We start from the raw sequence: 23,648 nt of genomic DNA, 5'->3' as shown, positions 1-23,648 counted from the left end.
TGCTTAAAGAAATTAAAAAAATGAAGAAAAATAATCTCAAAACGGCCCCTCCTCAGTTGAGCTAGAGAGCAACTGTATTTTCTTTTCTGAATGGGTTCTGTCATAAAAAAGTTGAATTTTGTGTGTTTATTTTGTGCAGTGCTTACAATGGATAGTGAGAATTTTTTCGTGAAGTAACAAAATTCAATTTGCAACTTGGAGTTTAGATCCCACAAGATCAGTTACATTTTCTACACAATGTTTTTATGTCAAAATTTAGTTCGGAGAAAATAAGGTAAACTAAATTTTAGCTTTAGCTGCGTACTAACATTTTAGAACTTATGTTTTGTAAATTCCGTAAAAAAACAACAATTGTTTAGAGGATAGCACATAAAACTTTTGGTACTGAGTGCTGGTGCCTGGTAGTGCATTTGATCTATCCAATACAGGAGTTTTTGTGCAAAGTCGTAGAACTTGGATAAACCTAATAAATGTATCTATCTAAATCTATCTATCTAAAAACATTTGTTATTAAACCAGAGTTAATTCGCCAAATTTGAAGGGTTAACACAGAGTTAACTACGAGATTATAAAAGACTAAAAAAATATGTTTAAGGAGTTAACTCGCTTTTAAAAAACTATAATGCTCTTGCATTGACACATTGGGCTTTAATTTAAGAAAACAATGCTTTTCAGAATTCAACTGAATGAAAAGTTTATATTGGATCGACATTAGCATCAAGCTGACTTCAATACAAAATCAAACACTATCGCGATTGTTGGTTCCTACTGTATTTAATTTAGCTGTCAAAGTGTCAAAAGACATTTTCACCAAAAAACAGAAAAAACGCAATTTGGCTTCCTTCCTTTCCTTTTTGTTTTATATAAAAACGATTAAAAACAAAACTTATTTATCTTGCGACGTCGCAAAGTGGTTTCCACAAAAAATAAAAATTCGTCTGCATGCGCAATAGATAATATTACATTACTATACAACAATACATTATTAAATCAACTACAAACACATAAAAAGAGACCATCTTTTCTTCCATCGAATTTCCAAATAAAAATTCTCCAGCTTTTCATCAACGCAACGTCGACTCAAAATAGTTTTTCTTTTATTCCAACAGTTTTCAGAGGACCTTCGCTTCAAACAGGACAAACACCAAATACTCCTCTCGGTGACCAATTATATAGTATAGAATTTGAAGAAAAAAAACTTGAGTTTTTCATTCTCTGGAAATCCAATTAGGGTTTTTTAATATTACCTAGACTAAAAGTTACATTCCGAAGGTTGAGTGCAAATTTCCTTCTCAAGGAATTTTGTGAAAATTCCTTCACTTGAAGCATAAGTGAAGTTCCATCTTTTTCAGTATACATAATATATAAAGTGAAGTGTACCTATTTATTAAGTGCTAACTATCTTCAATTCGAACGAATATAAAAAAGCTAGAAAAGTCTTTTTCTATCTCAATTTACAATGTTTTCGGGCTTAACTAATCAAGTAACATCATGGATGGGGTCTGTGAAAGGCGATCCTCAGGATGAAGACGTCCCAGCACCACCTCCAAATTCAAATCCTACAGAACAGGCTGAACCAGCTCCAGTCGCAGCTGTCGACCCTGAACAAGCTGCTGCTGGTATGGAACAAGGTCTAGATGAAGATGGTGCAGCGAAGAGGTAAATTATGTTAAACAATTTACAAATCAATTTTCTCAAAGTAAAACTTAAAAATATGCTATTTTCGCAAAAAAAAATGTTTCAAGGAGGTACATACATATATTCTAATTTCCAGATTCACCCTTCCGACATCGCAGAAAAAATCGATTTTTCTCTGCCTCGTGGACTTCCAATGAAAAGTTAACTGCCTCTCTTCAATATAGTCTTAGGGGTGGGGGCCAGGAGAGAGTATGCTCTCTTTCAAGCCCCTTGGCCTTTTAATGTGTATATTTCATTCATCTCTAAGGAATTGATGTTCCAATAACGAACAAACTCTTTCTTTCTTTCTGTCTTAGAAAAATCAAAATTTACCTGCAAAATTAGACAACTTAATTTGATTTTACGTTGTTTAAAAGAAAAAACAAAAACGATTCCTTTTAAGCTTACAAAAATGTTTCAAGCTAACAATTTTCTAAGTCCATGCATTTATAGAGTTTTAAAACTGCGCAATTCAGAGTTGTTTCAAGGTTGGCAAATTTTTAAAAAGGAACTACCCTTTTGAACTAAATTTGAAGAATCATAAAACTCCAAAAGTAGCGCACATAAGAGGCTTGACAATGTATTTAAAAGGCTAGTAAATTCTCTTATGTCATAACAAAAAAGTACTTTTAATTTTAAAAAAACATGTTTTCGTTTTTAGCAGCTGAATTTTCCAATTAAAGTAAGTCGAGTTTTCGTTCATCCAGGGAAGATAGCTTCATTTTTTTTAATTATGCCAATCTGTAAAGAAGTTTAACATATTGAATACTTTTCTAAAAAAGTAATGAAAAATATCAAATGCTAGAAGAAATGTAGAACTTAAATTCGAAATGGGCATTCATCTTGGAAAACTTCCTTGAACCATCGAAGGTTTCGTAGAAATAATGTGATTCCAGATTGGATTTGACCTCCATTTTCATTGGAAAAGAGAGTTGTGCTCTTTTCTATACTTTTTTTTGTTACACCCCTTACCTACCTTATGTTTACATATATGTATTTTTTATTTTCTAATAATCTCATGTTTTGCATATTTGAGAATGTTTGTTAGTTAATTATAATCAAAAAAAAATTATTTTTTAATAAAATTAATATATCAATTAAAGTGTTGGGTATAATCTTCCAGGAAGATGCTTGGCTTGAAAATTTTAAAGTAATTAATTGAAATCATGCATTTTTTGGTAGACACATATGTATATACATCCAACGAATTCTTGTTTTTCTTTTTTAGTATGGTTTAATGAAAAGTGATACGTCTCTGAGTTGTTATCACACTTTCTATTTTCTAAGCTTTTTCCTTACTAAGGATTGATTTCAATGGGCTATATTGAAATTTATATAAAATACGTCTGTGTTTGTAGTTGTTTAAACAAGAAAAAAAAATTAAGAATCAAATTTCAAAGGTACTTGCCTTTATCCCCTCAGATTTCAAAACCAATTTTGACTTATACCATTCTCAAATAGGTTTCTATATTATATTCTCTTGAAATTCTAAGCAAGCGCATACCAAAATAATAAATATTGAATGTCAAGCGTATTGAATTCCAATAAGTGAAGAAAAATTTCGAATGGAAAAAGTAGAGATAATATCATTTTTTTTAATGTTACAATATTCTTTTCTATGAATATACGAGTATAGTAACAGTAAAGAATGCATAATAAAATTTAGTTGCAAGTAAATAGAAAAAAAAAACTACGTACATTTTAAATTTACACATAGTTTTCATAAAACCTTAGTTTTAAGTTCGAGTTAAGCATTGACACTGGAAATGTTCTCTCATTTTAAGATTAAAAGATTTCTCTCATTGTTTTTTTTTCTGCTCCACTGTAACACATCTCTCCCATCCCAATCGATAAACAAACGTCATATCTGCTCTACATGTGGGGTGTGTAACTTTTTATAACAACGAATTAGACGACGATTTTTTAAAAAGTCAAGTCCTTGTCGTTAATATGTAGAACAAAAAACTAATAAAATTGGTTATCTTGATCTATAAAATATGGGTTTCCTTAGGTACACACGTCAATTATATACAAATATAATTACATTTTGTATGAAATAATTTGATTAAAGGTACAAACGACTAAAATACAACATTCCTAATCAACCAATTGATTTAAACCTTAAAGGGTTCTGAAGTTTTTTTTATAGGTTTTTACTCATTAAACACATTTTATCTATTGTTAAGTCCTTTCATAATAAATTGTTATGGAGCATTTCAAGGTCAAATTAAATCAAAGCAGAAAAAAGGATGTAGACGTATGTATGTATTAAGTTCAGACATAATTATTTGATATGATATATAAAAAAGTTTAAATTGTCTTTCTTTTTTAAATAAATTAATTGGATGATAATATTGTAAAAACAACATCCAAATTGAATCAGAAAAATTGTTTTTATTTTCCGGTGAATAACTTCAAGCTAAAAAATCTTTCTTTTTTTTTCTTTACATTAAGACTTGTTGCATATAAGTTTTCAGCAATATTATATCATTGTGGCAATCACTTTAGAAAAATATGTCGTTGCAGTACGTTTTAATATTATCTGTAAAAAGGAACACAACCAAAAATAAAAAGTAACCTAAATTACTTCAATAAATATTAATGTTTGTATATTGACATATTGGGCACAATATAAAAATGACAAACTATGACCATTGCAGGCTATTATTAATTCAATATTGTGGTAAACTATGCCAACCAATTTACACCTGTGGCCTTGCAGCAGGTTGTATTGTTCTATTGTGCCAAGTACTTTTATAGGATAAATGCAGATTTAAGCTCAATATCTTTTTTTTATCAATACAAAAACAAAATAGCTTTGTATATGGTTTCTACACTACTCTGATATTCTTCCAAATCAAAACAATATTTTGTAATCGGTATTATTGTTTTGTATTTCTTGGTTATCTTCTTATCCCTGATTTTCATGATAAGTTATTGCAAACAATGAATTCCTTTCACAATAAAAAAATATGTTTACTATATTAATAATAAGGCCTATTTGTAAAATAAAGCAAGAATTGTAGATTATATTTCCTTAATTTGCAGGAAATAAAATCGTTAAGAACTCACTTACTCAAGGACGCTACAAGGTTGCAGTTTGTAAAAAAAAACATTTTTTTAAACAAAAATATAACTTTTTATTTCGAAAAATATATCATTTTGTATCGAAAAAATACATAAAAATATTACATCCGGAAGTTTGAAAAGGTATAGAAAATGTCTATTTCTATTAGAAATACGAGAGTAATACGAATTGATTCCAAAATTCAGAGCTAAAGTATTTAAATGGAAGAGAAGATGCAGAAATCTTTACCACTTGTATTTATCTAGTATAAGATATGCATATACTATGTACTCCTGTGTAGAAGTAACTGTAGATTGTGTTAGGTTCAAGAGTAGTTCTTGTCATGCAAAGTGATTACTCAAATTAACTGTTCGGATGAAGCAACAAAATCGTACATGATTGGTTAAGAGTTGTAAGCCACTAGACCCTGGTTATCTACAAGCTGTTGCTCCGCCTATTTTGTGTTTACTCATATGTATAATAATTTTTCTAACTAATAGTTTGTATTTCTATCAGCTAAAACTTAAAACGAAAAGGATAACATACATATATGTCATCATTTTAATTTTAATTTATAATTTTTTTATTTTTATTTTTATACGTTTTTATTTCTTTGTTTAGAAAAAATTTGGTATCATCATTATTTGAGAGGTAAGATTTTTGCTTTGTTTTGTTTTTTTTTTTTTTGTTTAATTGAAAGTAAACTAATATTTCTTATTTTAATATGTGGATTCTAACTTAAATGAAAATGGGTTTCTTATTAACTTAATAAAATTAATTTTTATAAAAAAATTGTCTGTAATATAAACAAAATAAATTTCAGATTTTATCTAGTTTTTTAACTCTTTTTATTTTTTTACAGTGGAATGTTTTCAAATGTAAAGGGTTGGCTAGGAAATGCTTCTATTCCATCGATGCCAGCTATGCCATCAATGCCGGCAATGCCCTCTATGCCGGCCATGCCAGCAATGCCAGCTATGCCATCAATACCTGGCTTAAGAAAAGGGGCCGGTGAAGAAGGTAACGTAGAAGGGCTTGCGGAACAGGGTGGATATGAAGCTGCTGCTGCAGTTAGTGGTGATGATGAAGACAAGTCGAGGTATATTAGGTATGGGCCAAACATTTAATGACGGAATAATGGTATTTAACTGTTATACACTAATATTTTTTAAAGATAAGTTTTTATTAAAAATTTAATTTAATACAAAAAAAATATTTTAATAATATTATATAATTCAATATTAATAATAAGCATTTTGCTTTTAAATAACAAAGCTTTTATTCTGTTTGTTTTCTTTTTCGTTTAATTTGAATTGGCATTCCAAAATATATCCAATTTATAAATAGTCGACAAAAAAAAAGAATTTGTTTGTATAGTTAATTTTTTTCTATAATATAATCATATTCCAAATAGATCAAAAGTTTGTAAAGGTTTAAACATAAAAATAGAATGTTGTTTCGCAGAATTTCACATTTTGCAATTTTTGTACTTGTTTTTTTTTTTCCCGAGAGTATTTTTTATTGATTGAAACTACTGATAATATATTTAAAATCCAATTTTATTAACAAATTTATAGAATTTAAATGTTTTCCTTTGATTTTAGGTATCCACGGCATTTACATTCATAACTTATTTTTTTTTTAAACATTTATTTTGATAAAATTTAGAAATAAAATAAGTTAATTTTAATGTTGCAAAATTCTTGACATTTAACTAAAATTTGGATAAGAATTTTTTTTTCTTAATTTATATTATCAAAACAATAATTTATTGGACAAACTTTCCATAGATTTTTTTAAAAACTTATTTTTGTGAATTGGTCTGAAAGTGGAGCCACCAAGAGCCAAATAAATAATAGAAATACAATTCAGTGCCTTACTTAATGATTTTTATTTAATGTGAATAGTGTTACTATAAAATGAATTAAATTATTTTTCAATTCATTCTTTTTTATAAAATCTTTAAAAAAGAGCTAAATAAGTATTAATTTAAATTAATTTCAAAAAATTAAAAGAACGGATAGAATTTATTCACATAACTAGTAATTAATTTATTGTTATACATTATATACTTTTCTTTTGTATTTTCTTTATAATTTCTCACTCATTTAGTTTATTGAAGCAACACAGCAAAATAAATATCTGAAGATGATAACGCATTAAAAGCACATAATATCAAATTCCATCATTTGTGTACGGCCCATTAAAAAATCACCATTAGAATTATTATTGTTAGTAGAACTTAACTTATGTGTTTTTTTATTATTTCTTTATAGATATTAATTATGTTTTTTTTTCTTTCTTAATTTGTGCTTCAATATGTTTTTCTATTTAATTAGCTAATTTTATGTTCTTTAACAATTTTTTGTATACTGTATATTTTTTTTAATAGAAACTTCAAGTGTTTTTTTTTTGTATATAGGCGTTTTTTTTGTATGTAGACGAAATTTCTATGAACGAATTGAACCTAACTATCTTTTTTGGACTTATGAATTAAAAAAAAAATGTTTGCATCTCATTTTAATACTCGAAGTAGAATCTGTTTTGATGTTAAATAATTAAGTACTTAAATATCTATTTTTGCTAGACAATTTCCCCTCTATTTCTCTTAATTTATACTCTAAAGACTTTTTGTCTAAGTGTATGATATATTTTCCTGATTAAATAAATTAAAAACTTATTAAGAACATTTGATTCTACATATTATTCTTTTTTATTAAAAAGTAATATGTATTTGTATTTTTAAATGCTTAAATGGAAAATGTATCAGTTTTTTAACCAGCACGTATAAAATGGTCATTGCATTTTATGTGTACATTTATTGGATAAATGTGATAAAAATTTGTACGTGAATCAACTTTGTTAATATTTTTTGTTGTATTTTTCTTTTAAACAGTGCCACAGAAGGAGCTGACTCTCACCCTGCATCAGGTGGTGGTACTCCAACAGATGATGGCCAAATTGGACAGGGTAAGGGAGAAAATAAAAGTATGTTTAAAAAAATCAAAATTTTCTCTAATTGGCTATTTTAATTTTTTAAAATTACTCTTTTTTTTACAAATGAATTTTGATTTTTAACAACATAAAAAAACGTGAATGGATTAATCGAAACAGTTTACTTGATTAAAAATGTACACAAGAATTGATTTTTATTAAAGGTACACATAAATGGTCATGAATACAGCTATAGCTAAAATATTAGAAACATTTCTTAGTTTTGAGTTAAACTTTTTTTACCTGCAATCACAATTTAAGAAACAAGAAAATATTTACAGATAAAATTTGATGGTTACATTCAATGTCTTAGATAAGTTCTATAAACATAATTACCAAAATTAAGTTTTGTTAATATTATTTTGGCCATAACTGTAAATTACTAAAACACAAGATATGCCTGATATGACACTGATATGAATGAAAACTTTATTTACTTTGCAAAAGACATTCTGAATAAAAAAATAATTATTCGCGTTATGAATATACACATAAATTAGTGGTTACGACAATAAGCTTCTGAAAATTATTTCAAACAATATAAACATTTCCTTAACAAGAAGTAATAAAATGATTCTCACACGCTAGATCGCTTGTTCAAGCCCAGTTCGGGCAAAAGTTCTTCAAAAATTAAATTGAACATAAAGCGATTAAGCACCACTAAAGGAGTCTGATGATCGGGTTGGTCCCGTGAAATAGCTATAACTCCAGCCTATGAACTTGGTGGTAGCACACACAAGTTGTTGTTGTTTCATTCTAAATTTTCAATTGTAAATTTTCAAAATGATTATGATTCGTCATTTATGTCATTTTCTATGAGAGTTTTTCATTTTACACCAGCAGAATAATAGGCTGCATCTAAGGCATACATATTTGTCTATTATTAAACAAATATAATTTTTTTTAAACTGCTTTTGTCTGTTGTGATACAATACACTTGTTGATTAGTGTGATAAGAAATATTATGTTTTTTATTTTTTAGTAACAACAAAAGTTACACAAGGTGCCAAACATTTTGGTTCATTCTTATATTCAGCTGTAAACAAAGCAGGAGCCAAAATAAAAGAAACTGTTAAGGATAATGTAAGTAAAAGCGAATACTTAAAGGGTTGAAACATTCAACTTAATTTTATTTTAAATACATAAATACAACATAAACACATTTTTCAAACTTTCATTTAATGATTTCAGACAATACTTGGTGAATTCAACAAAGAGCAAGAAGCATTTATTAAGGGACAAGGTGGCTCCGAATCTGGACAGGCCCCCTGGGTTGGACACAGTAACGAAGCCAAAATCAAGGAAGAAATTATGGGTCTATCATTGGATCGTCGTAACTTTGTTCGTGCTCCACCAGCTGGCGTCGACTTCCAATTTGATTACGATACTGCATATCCCACAGCCATTGCAATAATGGCCGAAGATCAAGCTCTTGAAAAAATGCGATTCGAACTTGTACCTAAAATGTATATCAAGACAATTCCTTTTAAATAATACATTTATGTTTGTTTTTACTTATTATTTATGTACATATGTATTTTTATTTTTCATTTTGCCACAGAATCACAGAAGAGAACTTCTGGAGAAATTACTTCTATCGCGTTTCACTAATTATTCAAGCAGCAGAATTGGGAACATTGGGAGTTGATGGCGTTGGCCAGGCTTCCAGCGAAGATGGTAAGTACTAATTTATTGTTTATATTTTTGTTTCAAATCTGTTTTGGTTTAAGTTCTTATAATATTTTTGTTTCTCTGTTATAAAATGTAAAGTCAAATGTTTATGAATATATGTATATATTTGATTTGTTTAATTTTTGTTAAGGAAAATGAGGAAATGTTTGAGTTATTTTATTAATTTCTCCCAATAAAAACAAACCTATAACCCATAATTTAAATAAATTTTAATTTTTGCATTTGTGTAAATATTTTAACAACATATTAAATTTGCTTTTCTCCTTTTTCTATATTTAAAACAAAAAATGAAAGTAAACTCTTAAATATAATATAACTATAAACGTAGATGTTTTAGATGTTGAACTTTGATGCATTTATTTTTATTTTCATTTTATAGTTTTCCTTTTGTTAAAAAAAATCCTTAATATAAAAACGGGTCCTTACTCAGGGCAAAAGTTAATTTTTAAATTTGGTGGCTTCATTTTAGTTAAAACAAAAAATAGTGTTTTTTGTAATCGTATTACGAATTTGTAAACAGTAACTTATTTCAGTAACACGAAATACTTTCTTTTGGAAAAAAAGAAAAAAAAACTAAAATACAATACTTGTAACAAGTTTAATATCGCCTTAGTGCTGTGAAAAAGTTGACAAACTTTATTTCTCCAAATTATTTTGTTGTCTTACAACCTTTGTTACTTTGTCAATCAGTAAACTAACATATAAACAATTAAGCACAAGATTATTTTCTGCATGTGCTAACTTAAATTTTTAATTTTTAAAGAAATTTTTAGGATGAGCCATCAATATTTAAAAAGCTTTTTGTATAGCTTAAACCAATGTGCGTCATATTCATTCCATAAATAATTTGTATTTAATTTGTCATTTCCCGTTAAGATCATAGAAAACCGTTTAAAATGTAAGAGAAAATTAGCATCACCATGTTATACGGCATTAAAAAAATTGTTATTTAATATTTTGTGTTGCGTTATTCATTTTCTTATTTTATTAATTTTATGTTTATATTTTTTGTTTTCATTGTTTTTCTTTTTTTTTTATTTTATATTTTTATTTATTGGAACACACAAATCACACTCAAATTATATCAAAACACTGGATTCTACAACTGACATTATATAATGTACCTTAAAAACATAAAAAAAATATAAAATCCAATTATATAAAAAAAAACAAAGCTAAAGTGCAAACTTCCGAAACAAATTCATCGTCAAGTCTAAATACTCCTGCCCCAGAATTGGGGCAAGATGATAGTAGAAATGTAAAAGAAAATTCGAAAACTCATAAACAAAAATCAAAGAAATCGATGAAGAGCAATAATAATGAAAATTCAGTTCAAAAATCAAAAGCAAAACTACTTTCTGAATCGGAATTTGTTTCGGATACTTTTCAAACTACAGAAACAGATTTAGAAGAAATTAAGGATGGAATGCGTAGACTCGGTATCGACAGTATGACGCAGCAAGCTCTAGAAAACAACGGTAAGATTGTTTTAATTTATTTTTTTCTTTCTTGATTTTACTTTTATTTTCTTCAAGGGTATAAGTTTGTTTGTCATATTTTTCATGTCAATTTATCAATTGTATATTTTCACACACATGTATATCATTTAATTACCAAATTACATAACAAATCTATTGGTACCTGCATTGCTTATAAATGTAAGAGAGCTTTTCTTCTACCTAGACCTGGACAAAAAGCAACGATAAAAATAAAAAAAAATAAAGGCACAACAAATGACAAAAACTATTTTTTGAAAGTTAAAAAAGCAAAGCAAGCAATATCCTCAAAATTTGGTTACCTATTTAAATTATGATTCCCTATGAATTCAAAAAAATTGAGTGGCAGGTTTCTTAAAATAAGTTTAAACGAATGTGTTAACATAAACGATCGTGTCGTCTTTCATATACCTATACCTGTCCTGATTTGAACAACTTTTTTTTTCCATCGCAAATCGATTTGGAACTTTAAGCTCCAATAAACTTTTTCATTTTCTAAAGAATTATGTTTTGAATTTCCAGCCAGTCATGCTTCTTCTTAGTTTTTTGTTTCCATGTACAATAATTTTGAGTAGTTTTTTGTTACTGGACAAAATTCTAAATATTTGTCATCTTTAAACTTTTAAAGAACTCTATTCATTAATTTGATTTTATTTAAATTGCTTTGTGGAACACATCTAGCAGAATTGACTGACTTAAATATATCTTCGTAACTTAATAACATTTTTTATTCATTCTTCATCAGTTATCCAGTTTTTTATTTTTTTACTTTCGCATTATGTTACTCACATAGCATCAACGTTTTTAACCATTTTAACGAGTTTTGTTACAAAGTTTTAACCATTAATTCATTTTTGGCAAAGTTTATTTTATAAATATTAATTTTAATTTACATTCTTTTGGTTTTCTTGCCATGCACTTCCGAATATTTGACAAAAAAAATGACGTGAACAATAAGCTACAAGGGCCTTAAAAATCATTATTTAAAAATAAAAATCTATTAACTAGTTGTATTTGTTGTATTTAAAATGCCCGCTTTAAAGTTAATATTTTTGTATCATATTTTAATACTATATTTATATATATATATTAAAATGGCTATGCTTCCTTTTCCATTTACGGACAATTTGAAAGGCTTGTTAATTTATTATCTTTCACAAACTCTACTTATAACTAACGCTTGCAGAAATCTAATATGCATTAATTGAAGTAATAATTTTCCCTCAAAGTCCTTTAAAAACAAAAAAAAAACAGAATTATAGTTTTCACTTTAATTCAAAATAAGTCGATAGTTGTTGTTTTAAATAGTTATAAAGAAACGAAGAAATTTGACTTAAAGTGAAGGCATATTCAGTAAAACAAAAAAGAACACATAATCACTGAGATAGCATAGAGAATATAACCTGTATCCTGTCCCCACAATTATATTCCTCACAAAAAATTAAATAACAAAAATAGCGATCTGTTTAAATAAAAAAAATATATAAAGCGATTCAATACAATGATATCTTAAATATATATATACATATATATTTCTGCAACTAATAATGTTATCATTTTATTCTTATGTTATGTACATTTTTGGTAGATCAGTTGGCGAGAAATGTGTAGCTTCTTATACAATATAATTCAAGTCTTATACGGACCTAAGTATTTACAAAAAAAAAGATAATAATAAATATTTCATATTTTGTTGAATATTGTTACTTATAATTCATATAAACAATGGTAATAATATTCAGCATAAAACATCAAGATAAAATAATATTTATCACTTTCTTAAGCCACAGTTCTCGTTTTTATGATTCATAATCAAAGAAAGCTAAATAATCTGATTGAGTCGTAATTAAGTTCAATTAAGCTCTGTACATAATATTATGATTTATCTTTTTCTCTTCTTTTTTTCTCAACAGCTTAAGAATATTAATATTATACAATACAGTATTAAAATACTAAATATATCTTTAAAAACAAAAACAACTATTTGTATTACTTTAATATCACACCAACAAAAAAATAAATATTAAAAGAAAATATCGTTCTTTTAAAATATACATTTACAAAATATATGTATAGAAAAATAAGTTAAAAATAAAGTTATGAAAATGAAAAAAACAAAAAAAATGCGTTAAGCAGACGATAGAATATAGTTTTTAACAATAAGAATTAAAATAATATACATATAAAAGCATATTAATTGCATTTTGGGAAATCTTTACAAAACCTCTCACTTCTTTCAAACAACATTTCATTGGAGTTCCCCAGATATAATATATTAATTAGAAATAATATAACATTCATAAAATGCATTTTTAGATTATTACTAGGATAATTGCTAGACTTTAGCATTATTTGTTACTTTTCCAAATATCAAACAAACATTCACTAAAAAGACACACCACATGAATAACATAATTCAGATTAAGTTTTCTTTTCTTTTATTTATATTTACTCACGTTCAAGTGATCTATGGTTTTGCTTATTTTTCACATATTATTTTTTTTTTTTTTTTCAAAAAAACATTCAATATTTAAATATTCAATGTGGTTAAAAATGCTGTAGGCAAAAGTGAGTGATTTAATTTTTTTTAATTTATACAAAAAAAAATATCAAAAGTTATCAAAGATGCTGCATCGTGATATAATATGGCATAATATTTGATTAAATGAATTATAACGATAAGAATGATGATATTATTCCACTTGAATTGTTAGTAATGGTTTCAAAATAATCATGAAAACGCACGAACTAAAACTCCAACTCTCTTGTAATGCTTTCTTTCTGTAGAGTTTAAAAAATGCTTCAATTTATCTTAAACAGAGTAACTAAATTTCTTCTCCGACTCTATGAACAACCACAAATTTCTAAGCTATGCAAAATCTTTAATTAAACCTGCTTAAACTTGTATTGAGTTTAATTTTTACCGTGATTTAATATTAAAAAAAAACACTTTTATTTTCAAATTTAACCTTAACTTAAAAATCATAATGTTTGATAAAAATAAATAAATTCGCTCTTAAATATGCATTGCTTATATGTTCTTTTCCATGTTGTATTTTTCAATTTTTTTATTTTTCTTTGTAGAGAATTTTTTTTATGAATTATGTTTTATTCGCTTATTTTTTCCCCATTTTCCAAAAATTACAAAAATTTAATCTGCAAAACAAAAAAGATATATTGTTACTTCTATAAGTATTGAAATCATATATATTTGTTTCTTTTTTATTTCAATTCATCTTTCAGAAGATTGAATGGATTAACGATTAATTATAAAATAAAAAATAAAAAACATTAAAAAAATCATAAAAATACAGATATATATACAAAATTTTGTGTGGTAAGTTTACATTACATTTATTTCGTTTGTTAGAACAAAAAATTAAAACAGAAAAAAAATCATATCAAAATTTTTAGGAATTTATCGAAATTATTGTTAATTTAATTAATAAAAATTTTAAATGTCTGTGTGTATTTTCCTGTTCACGTTCGTTAGTTAATTTTTGTATTGTTTTTTATTTTTTTTTTTAACAAAATTCATCCCTTTGATATTTATTCTTTTCATTTAAAATGTCATCAAATAAAAAACATTAAACAGCAAAATAAATTCATTCTTTTCTTCGTTTTTATTGGCAACTCTATTTTTATTTGTTTTTGTATGTGTTTTTGATAAATAATATTTTTTGTAGATATTTCTATGATTATTGTTTAAACGTTTAGTCAATAAAAAAAATTGGTGTTTTTCTTTAAGGAATTACTAATGTATTGTTATAAAAATGCCTTTTGTTATTTATATAAATGTATGTCGTTTTGCTAAAATTTAATAATGTTATCGAAAATTTAATAATTTATAGTGCAATATATTTATATACCTACATTACATATAATAAAAACTAATATAATTCAGATTCAATTTGTCTAGGAACCATGATCTTAAAAAATAAGAGCTTGCTTCAGCTATACAGAGTTGTTGGCATACTATTTTAGATATCTAATGCGTACTTAATTATAAATACCGTCGAAAAAAAATTCATAATGTTAATGTGTGTAGTTAAAACGCTTCATTTTAGAGCGCCTTTATTCGTTATTGTTTCCTGCTTGTTGTTCGTTTGACTTAATTTGTTTAAAAAACTTAGAGAATTTAAAAAAATCATTAAAACTAAAAGTCTCAACTACAACACACATATTATGTATAAAAACAAATCCTACCAGAGTAACAATAACGATTTCCCATTTGATATTATTTTTTATGAGGCTGGGAAGCTGAATAATAATTATAACTTAATTTTAAGTTAATATGCATATTTGGCCATGAGAATCATACTGAATTAAACTTAGTTTTTGATAGTCTTTGTACACAAATATTACTTTACATTTAATTATGCAGTTTGCAAAAGGGTTTTTGGGAGTTATTCCACCTAAGACATTGAATAATGAATATTTTAGCAATCTGACAAACATACATAATGTTTAAAAAAATAAACAAAATTGCAATCTTAAACACAGCTAATAAGAGCACAAAATTCTTTAGGACAATCTTTCTGATGAACCTGTTTTGAATATGGTTTTCTTAATTTTGATTTTATTGTTTTAGTTTTTTTCTTATTTAAGTTTTGGAACTCACCACACAAAATACCAATTGAGTGCTATCCTTATTTTATCTCTAAAATGTTTTTATTTGTTTCTTTTTTGTTTGTATTATCATTTCAAAACCATTTCTCTGTATAATTAAATTTATTTTAAATTAAGAAGAAAACAAACTACAATCCAGAACAAGAAATTTAATTAAAAAAGTACAAAATCAATCGAAAACACTTTCCGCATACGTTGAATTTTAAATGAGTTTGAATTGATTTGAACTTTTTTTTAAATGTAGTTTTTTTTCTGAAAATTCTCTTTGCTATCTTTATAATTATTTTTATGTATATGTGTGAATAATGACAAATATGCATATATGTACATAAAATGTATTCAATGTTGTTCTTTTTATTTAATTTTAGTTATGCTAAAAACTATAACTTCCGCTTTATTTGCTGTGAAAAAGCATTTAAAAATGTACATCATTTTTACTATTTTTATTTTGATTATTATATACACCGTGTAAAATCTGTCTGTCTGCATTTTAATTTGCTTTTTGCTAACTTTCTAAGCTTTGAGTTGAATCCAGTTTTTGAAAAGCGAAAATATTTCGCTTATCGGGCCTAGAATAATTTCTTTTTGTCGGTTTTTTTGTTTGTTAAGGAAATGTTTGAAAAGTCTCCACCACCAATTCCAGTAATATTCTGTTTGTTTTTTAAAAAAAGCACCAACTTCTTACAAAAACAGACAATTTCATAAAACTCCTTTGTAAGTGTTTACCGAAAACACTTTTTCCAACTTATGTTTTTAACCACAATTTATTAAAATTAATTTTTCCATATTGCCCATAGCATGATAGAAAAAAAAGTATGATTTAATTATTATATTATTTAATTTTCATAAAGATTTATGTTTTTCTCGATATAGGCTATAGCTTTGCAAGTTTTTTTTGTTCCAAAGTCACATCATAACACCTTCACTTGCATTCATTTCTGTCACTTATTAAATTCCTTTTGCACTGCACATTTTAATTTTACAGAAAAATACATTTTATACATTTCTCTTTACTCAAATTTTGTTACTTCTTTTACATTGTTTTTATTTGTTTTGTATTTTCTGTCAAATCATTACCTTCAGATCAGCGTCATTAATAAAGTAGAAAACTTACATCTATCACAAACTTTATTTATAAAAATACTATACCTACCTTATAAACCAATATTTTGTTAGAGTATAGTTATATTTATAAAAGTTTGTAATAATAAGACTACCTAACAGGAATTATTATAAAAACAAAAAAAATATAAAATATAAAATAAACAAAATAAGAATAAATATATATACCTAATATATATTATAACAAATAAATATATGCAAACCATATTTAGAAGAACAGTGGGAAAAGGATCTGGAAGCTGAATTACAAGAATACGAAGTTGTTACAGACGGCGGTGCATCTGGGGGCGGTGAAGGTGGCGGGGAAACATCAAAAACGACAATTCGCACCCGTAGTCCATCTAACAACGATTGGGAACAATACGCTGATCTTATCGATGAAACCGATGATTTAAAGTAATTAAGAGCCTTTATCGTAGTTTTTTCTAAGTTTTCCTGAGTTTTCTCATTTTTTTTTGTATTCTTTTAATCCTTTTCCTCTGTTTCCGGGATTTAAATATTTTTAATAATTTCTCTCATAAATATAAATATATATTTACTGTACATTGTTTTGTGTTATAAATAACTATGTTTATGATTTTAGAACTTTAAAAAGTTTAAAAAGGGTAATGCTAGGTTATCGATGAACTTAAAAACCGCCCCTTCTTCTCAACCTTCGATATATATAGGTTGAAATGATCTATGAGTTAAGTTAATGAAAATTAAAATTTAAAATTTAAAGAAGATTGTTGTAAAATGTCAAATATGTGTATTTAAATACCTTCAACTCAAACTGTAGGTATAGTGCGTTATTTCGTACAAAGCAAAGTTAAATTGCAACTTTGTTTCAAGAGAAAAATACTACATACAAATATCATCCAAACCATGATTTCCATGATTTCCCATGAATTCGATCACCAAGCAAAATTTATTTTCAAAAAATTTATTAACAAAAACAAAGAGAAAGCTAAGATAAACAGTCAAATTTATATACATACATATATAACTATGTTTACATAATTTTTAAATTAACTAAATTATGTATATATGTATGTATACGTACATATATGAAAAGTAAAATAAAAAAATAAATGAAAAACAATAAAATATAAACCATAAAAAAATTGAAAAGATAAACATTTAAAGCTCATTTTAGATAAATTATGTTATTATTATAGAAATATAAATAAAAAGTATTCCAATTATAATCAAATGTTAATTGCAAAAGAAAAAAATATATATATAAATATAATTTTTATGATTATTATGTACACAAATAATTTAAAAAATGTAAATATTATTAACAAAAAAAAAAAAAAAAACAAAACAAAATTAACAAAAAAAAAAGAAAAGTTATTTCACAAAGCTATCTTTTTGTTTGTGTTATTTTTTTCACAACAGAAAACTAATGTTCAAAACCTTAGTTTTTGTGATTATTAATTATTATATAAATCTAATTTAAAAACAAAAATAAAAGCTCTATATAAGAAACAAAAAATCCATTTTAATTTGAGACTGTTTTTCAGCGCAATTATAGTTTTTAAAATGTATGTACATTTTGCATATATTTATAACTTATATTGTATATGCAATGTGTTAGCTACGAAACTGTTATTTTTTAAATTCTACATAAATAATACAAATTATAAACGTATACATCAACTTTCTAATGTTATTTGCTATTGTGTTTGTGTTAGAATATTTATTTTAATTAAATAAGTTTCAAAGTTTATAATCAATTTAACACCTTATTTGTTTACTAAAAACAAAAGAAAACACAACGTAAATATGTAAAAGTTTATTCCCTTTATTTGTTATAATGAATTTAAACATATATATTAATATAATTATACATATATATGTATCTATGTATATTGTAAAATTTTCAAATTTTAACTATTAGCAAATTATTATTATTATTATATATTAAAGATAAAACAACAAAAATATTTGGGAATATATATATATACATACATATATGTATATATACTTTAAAAATATTGATATAAATACAAAAAATAGAAAAAGGGTTTGTTTCTTTTTGGAAATTGGCAATAAAAACAAAGTAAGCAATTAAAAAAACTCCTACAAAATACTAATATATAAAAAAAGAACATTGTACATTAAAAAACAATCAAAAAGAAAACACAATATTTATGATTGTTAAAGATTTTTTTTTATTTTTTTCTTCTAAAAAATACAGAAATAATACAGTTACCGGGTGTAAGAACTACAATAAAGAAACCGAAGAAAACAAAAATAAATAAGAGCAACTTTAATTATTAATATTAATAAAGGAAAAGTGTACAACTATTCAAATACAAAATAAAAGGAGTTTTATTACTGATATAAAAGCTTCTTCTCTTCATTGAACCTGGTGGTTTTCCCATCAAATTTTCCTCAATTTCCAAATCATCATTCAGAAATAATCTGTACTATTATGAGTCGACAATCAAAAATATTTCACCCGAAACAATTTTATTTTATTTTCCCCACAATGAGATGATTTGTTTTCTGTTTTATTCTCTATGAGTCTTAATTTCGTTCGAAATTTTATTTTATTCTTAAAAATTGCTTAGTTTTTGGTGGCTTTGGAAGATTTTTTTTATTAGAATTGAAGAAGAGGATATTACTACTACACGACTATTGAAAAAAAAACGCAAATACTAACAAATAAAAACAAGGTTACACAATCTAAATATCCTGCACGAAGGTTTAATAATTATTTTATTTGTTTGTATTGCATACGTCCTCTCTGAAGGAAAACTTGGGTGTCAACTTCTATTATGAAATTAATAAAACTGGTCGACAATTATTTGTTACTGGCAATCAAATTACACTTTTACAGTGGTTTTGAAGGCTTAATTTAAATCCGACTTAATTCTAATATTCATAAGACTTTGAGGCTAACCTAAACTCATTTTTTTTAATAATCGGAGCTCACTCATAAGATTTTAAATACCTTTAATGTACCAGATACACGGTGCGAGCATTAAGAAAAGAAGGAGCAGTTGGAAAGGAGACGTCAGTGTACATTGGTTTAGAATTCTTGACCATTGCAATGACATAAAGAACGAATATCGGTATTTCCAAGTAGTAGTAGAAGTGCGAGTATTACGAATACAACTGGCTATTTCATATATTCCTTTAATTAAGTTTAAGATGTTATCACCAGACACCTTTGGGTTTTCGAAGCATTAAATTATATGTAATTTATTATATATTTATTCACATTTATTGTTAACAAATTATCATTTATTCATTTATTGGTTCATTTGTTAACCTGATAGACTTCATACCCTTACTAGTCATTAGCTTTATGATTTTATTATATTCTTACATTAAATGGAGATTTTTATTGTTTTTTCCTCCTCCTTATTGATAATTTATAAAAGTTATATACATAACTATTTTAACTGAAAGATATATTGTATCAAACCATTGTAAAATTTAAACAAAATCAATAAACTATCTATCTAAATTCCTCTAGGTTTCTTGTTCCCAATTGTACAATGCTGTGTGGTTCGGAGTTTAATGAGATTGTTGTGTTGGCGTTGCAGAATATGAAAAACTAATAGTACTATCGTCAGCAAAACAATAAATAAAATCAGACACCTCCTTTCAACCCCCCTCTCCCTTTTCTAGTGCTCACACTCTGTCTACATAATAAGGGTAGTATTATCCCCTTGAGTGTGACCTTATTATAAAAAAGACAAAACCGAGCTCTGGAACACACCAGCATTTGTTTTGTGGACTTCAAACATAGAACCTACCATATTGTTTGTATTGAATGAAAGGTAATTTCTATTCCAACTAAGGTGGGATTCATCTAAACCGAGGGCACTTATTTTCAATAAAATGACGGTGTTAAACCCTATCAAATGCTTTTAAAATATCAAGCACAATAATCTTACTTTTTCGAAAACTATGTAAAAATGTGTTCTCCTTTTCGGTGAAACCTTGAAATCACCAATGTACTTATTTGTACGAAAGACTTTGTGCCGGTCATTAAGAGGCCTTGGATCTTCGAGATATTTCTTAAGCTGATAATTAATCAGCGTTTGCATGACCTTGGAGAGAAGGGACGTAGGTAGGAAGATTCACCATATTTAAGACTGGTTGGACAAATGCTGTTTTCCATCTACTCGGAACGCGATTGGAAGACTTGTTTTGCCAACATTGAAGAACAACTCCTCAGATCAATAGCTGTGATCAATCCGGGGCAGAGAATTTGTTTGTATTGAGATCTTTTAGGATGCTGGCTACTGCACTCATGAACTAGCTTCTCTTCAGTAAAATTAGTGATGGTTTTCCAAATCTATTTATCATTTTCTTCAATATTCAGTTGAAATATTTATAGTATAACTTAGAATTTTTGAAATGTCTTCATAAAATTTTAGAATTCAGCTGCCTTAAGCAAATCTGAAATTAGCGGTAAAGAATTTATGCTAAAATGGTTTTTAACAGAAAAAGGCAAAACGGCTTGAAAGTAACTTTTGTACTTGTAAAGATATCGTCGCCTAAGCAATTATATATTATTATTTTTTAAATATGTTAAAAATTGTGTTGGAAACGGGTGCTTTAAACTTGAGAAGATAGTTAAAATCGTATAAGCACCAAAAATTAACTCCAAAACATATTTTTCAAAACTATAAAAGCATTGAATCCAAGGTTGGCTCAAAATTTAGAGCCTAATAACGACAAATAATTTTTGAGAATTTTTAGAAACTAAGTAAGATACTACAATGTTTTAAGTTATAAGATAAAGATTTATTGTTTGCAAAATCATCATACAATTTATTGTTAAGGAATATGTTGTGCTTTAACTCAGCCTTAAAAAAACCGTTTTTGGTTGTCTTTAACATTTTTATAGCAATGTATCCCACCAGGACACCTAAATCCTTTAAAAAATTTATTGTTTGTGAGTAAGAAAAAAACGGAATTTTATTGAACCAGTGAAATCAATTATGGAATATAATTTCAGAATGGTGCAGTTTTTAATTTTTGTAAATAGTTTTTGCTTTAAACTTAACGATTTTAATTTAAACCGCTATTTTTCTTTTAATTTACGGTTAAAAAAGAAAACACAAAATTCTTATATACTACGTTTATTTGTCAATTAATTAACTTAAACTATGTATGTATAATTTTTAGAAAAAATAAATACTCAAAAGTACTTCCCAGTTTTACATAACTGCTGCAAACATAATGTGACTTTTTTATATAATTAATAAATTTCTAAATTCTAACAAAACCTTTTTTTGTGTACGTGTTAACATAATATGAACATTATTTTAGATATAATAAACTTTGCTGTGACATTTTGTCTACTTTAATTCGTTGGTACATTGGACGATCATATGCGATAGCTTTACGCTGTTCTAACTGTTGTGGCGGAACTCCACCTTTTTTAACATCTCGCCATATCATAGCTATTAAAATATAGAAGCCACCAACAATTTTACCACATAAATCAATTATACGAAGCATAATTGGGGTTGAAACGGCTAAAATCCTACGGAATTCCATCATAAAACGAATTGAAAAAATTCCTAAGAATCGTATAGCTTCTATTGAAAATGATAACAATGAAATGGAAATGAGAATCAAGAACTTAATTACGGCTGCAAGATTTTCTTTGGATATATCATTTGACATAAACTCGTAAATTATTCTTTTGGTACTCGTTCCCCAACCCATGATGAGTTGTATAAAATCTTGTACTCCTATGGAATCGATTGGTTTTCCCAGTTCTTCAGGCGATTTGGAATAAGAAGAACCCACTTCTACAGACTCTACCTCAACGGGACGAATGGGTTTTAATTTAATAATAATTTCGTTTTCCCTCATTCTTACTGATTTTATACTAAACCAATATTGATCAAATGCTAATTCATCGAGCTCAACCCATATACAAGTGTCTGCCGCAGTACCAGCTGCGGAAGAACTAGAATACGTGCTACTAATTCCAATCCACATCGGAGATGATTTAGTTGCATAGAATTGTCGAAGCCTCGTTTCGATATCTTCGAGAATGGCTTTGAGATCTTTTTCGTTACGATTTATAATAATTTGGTCTCTGTAATCATTTACAGCGTCTATGTAACATCTCTCTTTGTAAACTCCAGTAAACAATTTTGACCTAAGCATTTGTTTGCAAAACAAAAGTAGGGCTTCTTCTTGAGGATTAGATGTACATCTTGCAGGTGAATAACGCATCTTTGTCCTTGTTTTATCTGCGAACCAAAGTTTTATTTTAACAAACATTAATTAAACATGTACAAACAAAAATTACTCACAATTAAACAAATTAAAACGTATAAAATAACATCAATTAAAAAGGACACAACAATTTAAATTTTTTTTCAGCAGATATGTCGGTATGAAGTTTAACCTGCCATCAAGCAAAATTAAATTCTTCTGAATTTTTGTTATTGTAAAAACGTCAAAACAATAATTCCAACAGTGATGCCACTTCACTCCATACTTTTAGTACTAAACTCTGAGTGAGGTGTGTTTGGTAACATAAGGCTATTTTTAAAGAATTTTTAAATGTTCTAAAAATAATCTAGGACTAAACTACAACAAATTAACCAACCCTTAAATCAAGATAATATGATTCTCTTCTAATACTCTTGATTTATCAAAGACATAGACTGCTAGTCAATTCATATTCCCATAGAAAGTCTCCTTTTAAGTGATTCCATTAATTAATCTATGGATCCACTTCTGTAGGATTGGTGGAAAAAATAATTATTAATTTTAAAACGTCAAGCTTTTTTAAAATAAACTAAGGACATTTATTATTATAAATCAAAAGTTTGTCCATATTCCCTCAGAAGAGCTACTATCTTTTAGGAATAGCTGAAATTAACTCGAAGTTGCCTACAAGAAGCATATATCTATATGGAAATATTCATATTATGAAAAATGAATCGCCATTTGCGTTTTTATTGTATTGTAAAAATAGTTCAGCCTTCGACGTTTTTATG

The 23,648-nt window shown here is 26.5% G+C and overlaps 2 protein-coding genes across 12 annotated transcripts; one reads left to right on the top strand and one right to left on the bottom strand.

The window, feature by feature from the left end:
- Positions 1-804: 804 nt before the first annotated feature.
- LOC129943089 (synapse-associated protein of 47 kDa) lies at positions 805-18,987 on the top strand. 11 transcript variants are annotated; one of them, XR_008781162.1, is made up of 9 exons: positions 805-1,659; positions 5,366-5,395; positions 5,607-5,852; positions 7,641-7,732; positions 8,721-8,821; positions 8,930-9,204; positions 9,300-9,415; positions 14,170-14,263; positions 16,890-17,027. XR_008781162.1 is itself a non-coding variant. In XM_056052311.1 (9 exons), exons 1-9 carry the CDS (start codon positions 1,460-1,462, stop codon positions 17,075-17,077), a joined length of 1,524 nt encoding a protein of 507 aa, XP_055908286.1. In that variant the 5' UTR covers positions 805-1,459; the 3' UTR covers positions 17,078-18,987. The 11 variants fall into 11 exon arrangements, 10 of the variants coding, with proteins under 10 accessions (XP_055908286.1, XP_055908284.1, XP_055908285.1 ...); XM_056052311.1 differs by lacking the exon at positions 14,170-14,263 and adding an exon at positions 10,606-10,908 and having other exon boundaries at positions 5,607-5,843; positions 7,641-7,714; positions 16,890-18,987; XM_056052309.1 differs by lacking the exon at positions 14,170-14,263 and adding an exon at positions 10,606-10,908 and having other exon boundaries at positions 5,607-5,843; positions 16,890-18,987.
- Positions 18,988-21,748: 2,761 nt separating this feature from the next.
- On the bottom strand, positions 21,749-23,087 carry LOC129938942 (uncharacterized). Its single transcript, XM_056046781.1, has 2 exons — positions 22,956-23,087; positions 21,749-22,892 (listed from the first exon to the last, which is right to left on the bottom strand). The coding sequence occupies exon 2, from the start codon at positions 22,873-22,875 to the stop codon at positions 21,946-21,948; it is 930 nt and encodes a 309-aa protein (XP_055902756.1). The 5' UTR covers positions 22,876-22,892; positions 22,956-23,087; the 3' UTR covers positions 21,749-21,945.
- Positions 23,088-23,648: the final 561 nt, after the last annotated feature.

The sequence above is a fragment of the Eupeodes corollae genome, chromosome 1, assembly GCF_945859685.1.
Source record: "Eupeodes corollae chromosome 1, idEupCoro1.1, whole genome shotgun sequence".
Classification (NCBI taxonomy): Eukaryota; Metazoa; Arthropoda; class Insecta; order Diptera; family Syrphidae; genus Eupeodes; species Eupeodes corollae.
The sequence above is the reverse complement of the archived record's forward strand: the minus strand, read 5'-3'. Positions and strand labels throughout refer to the sequence as shown.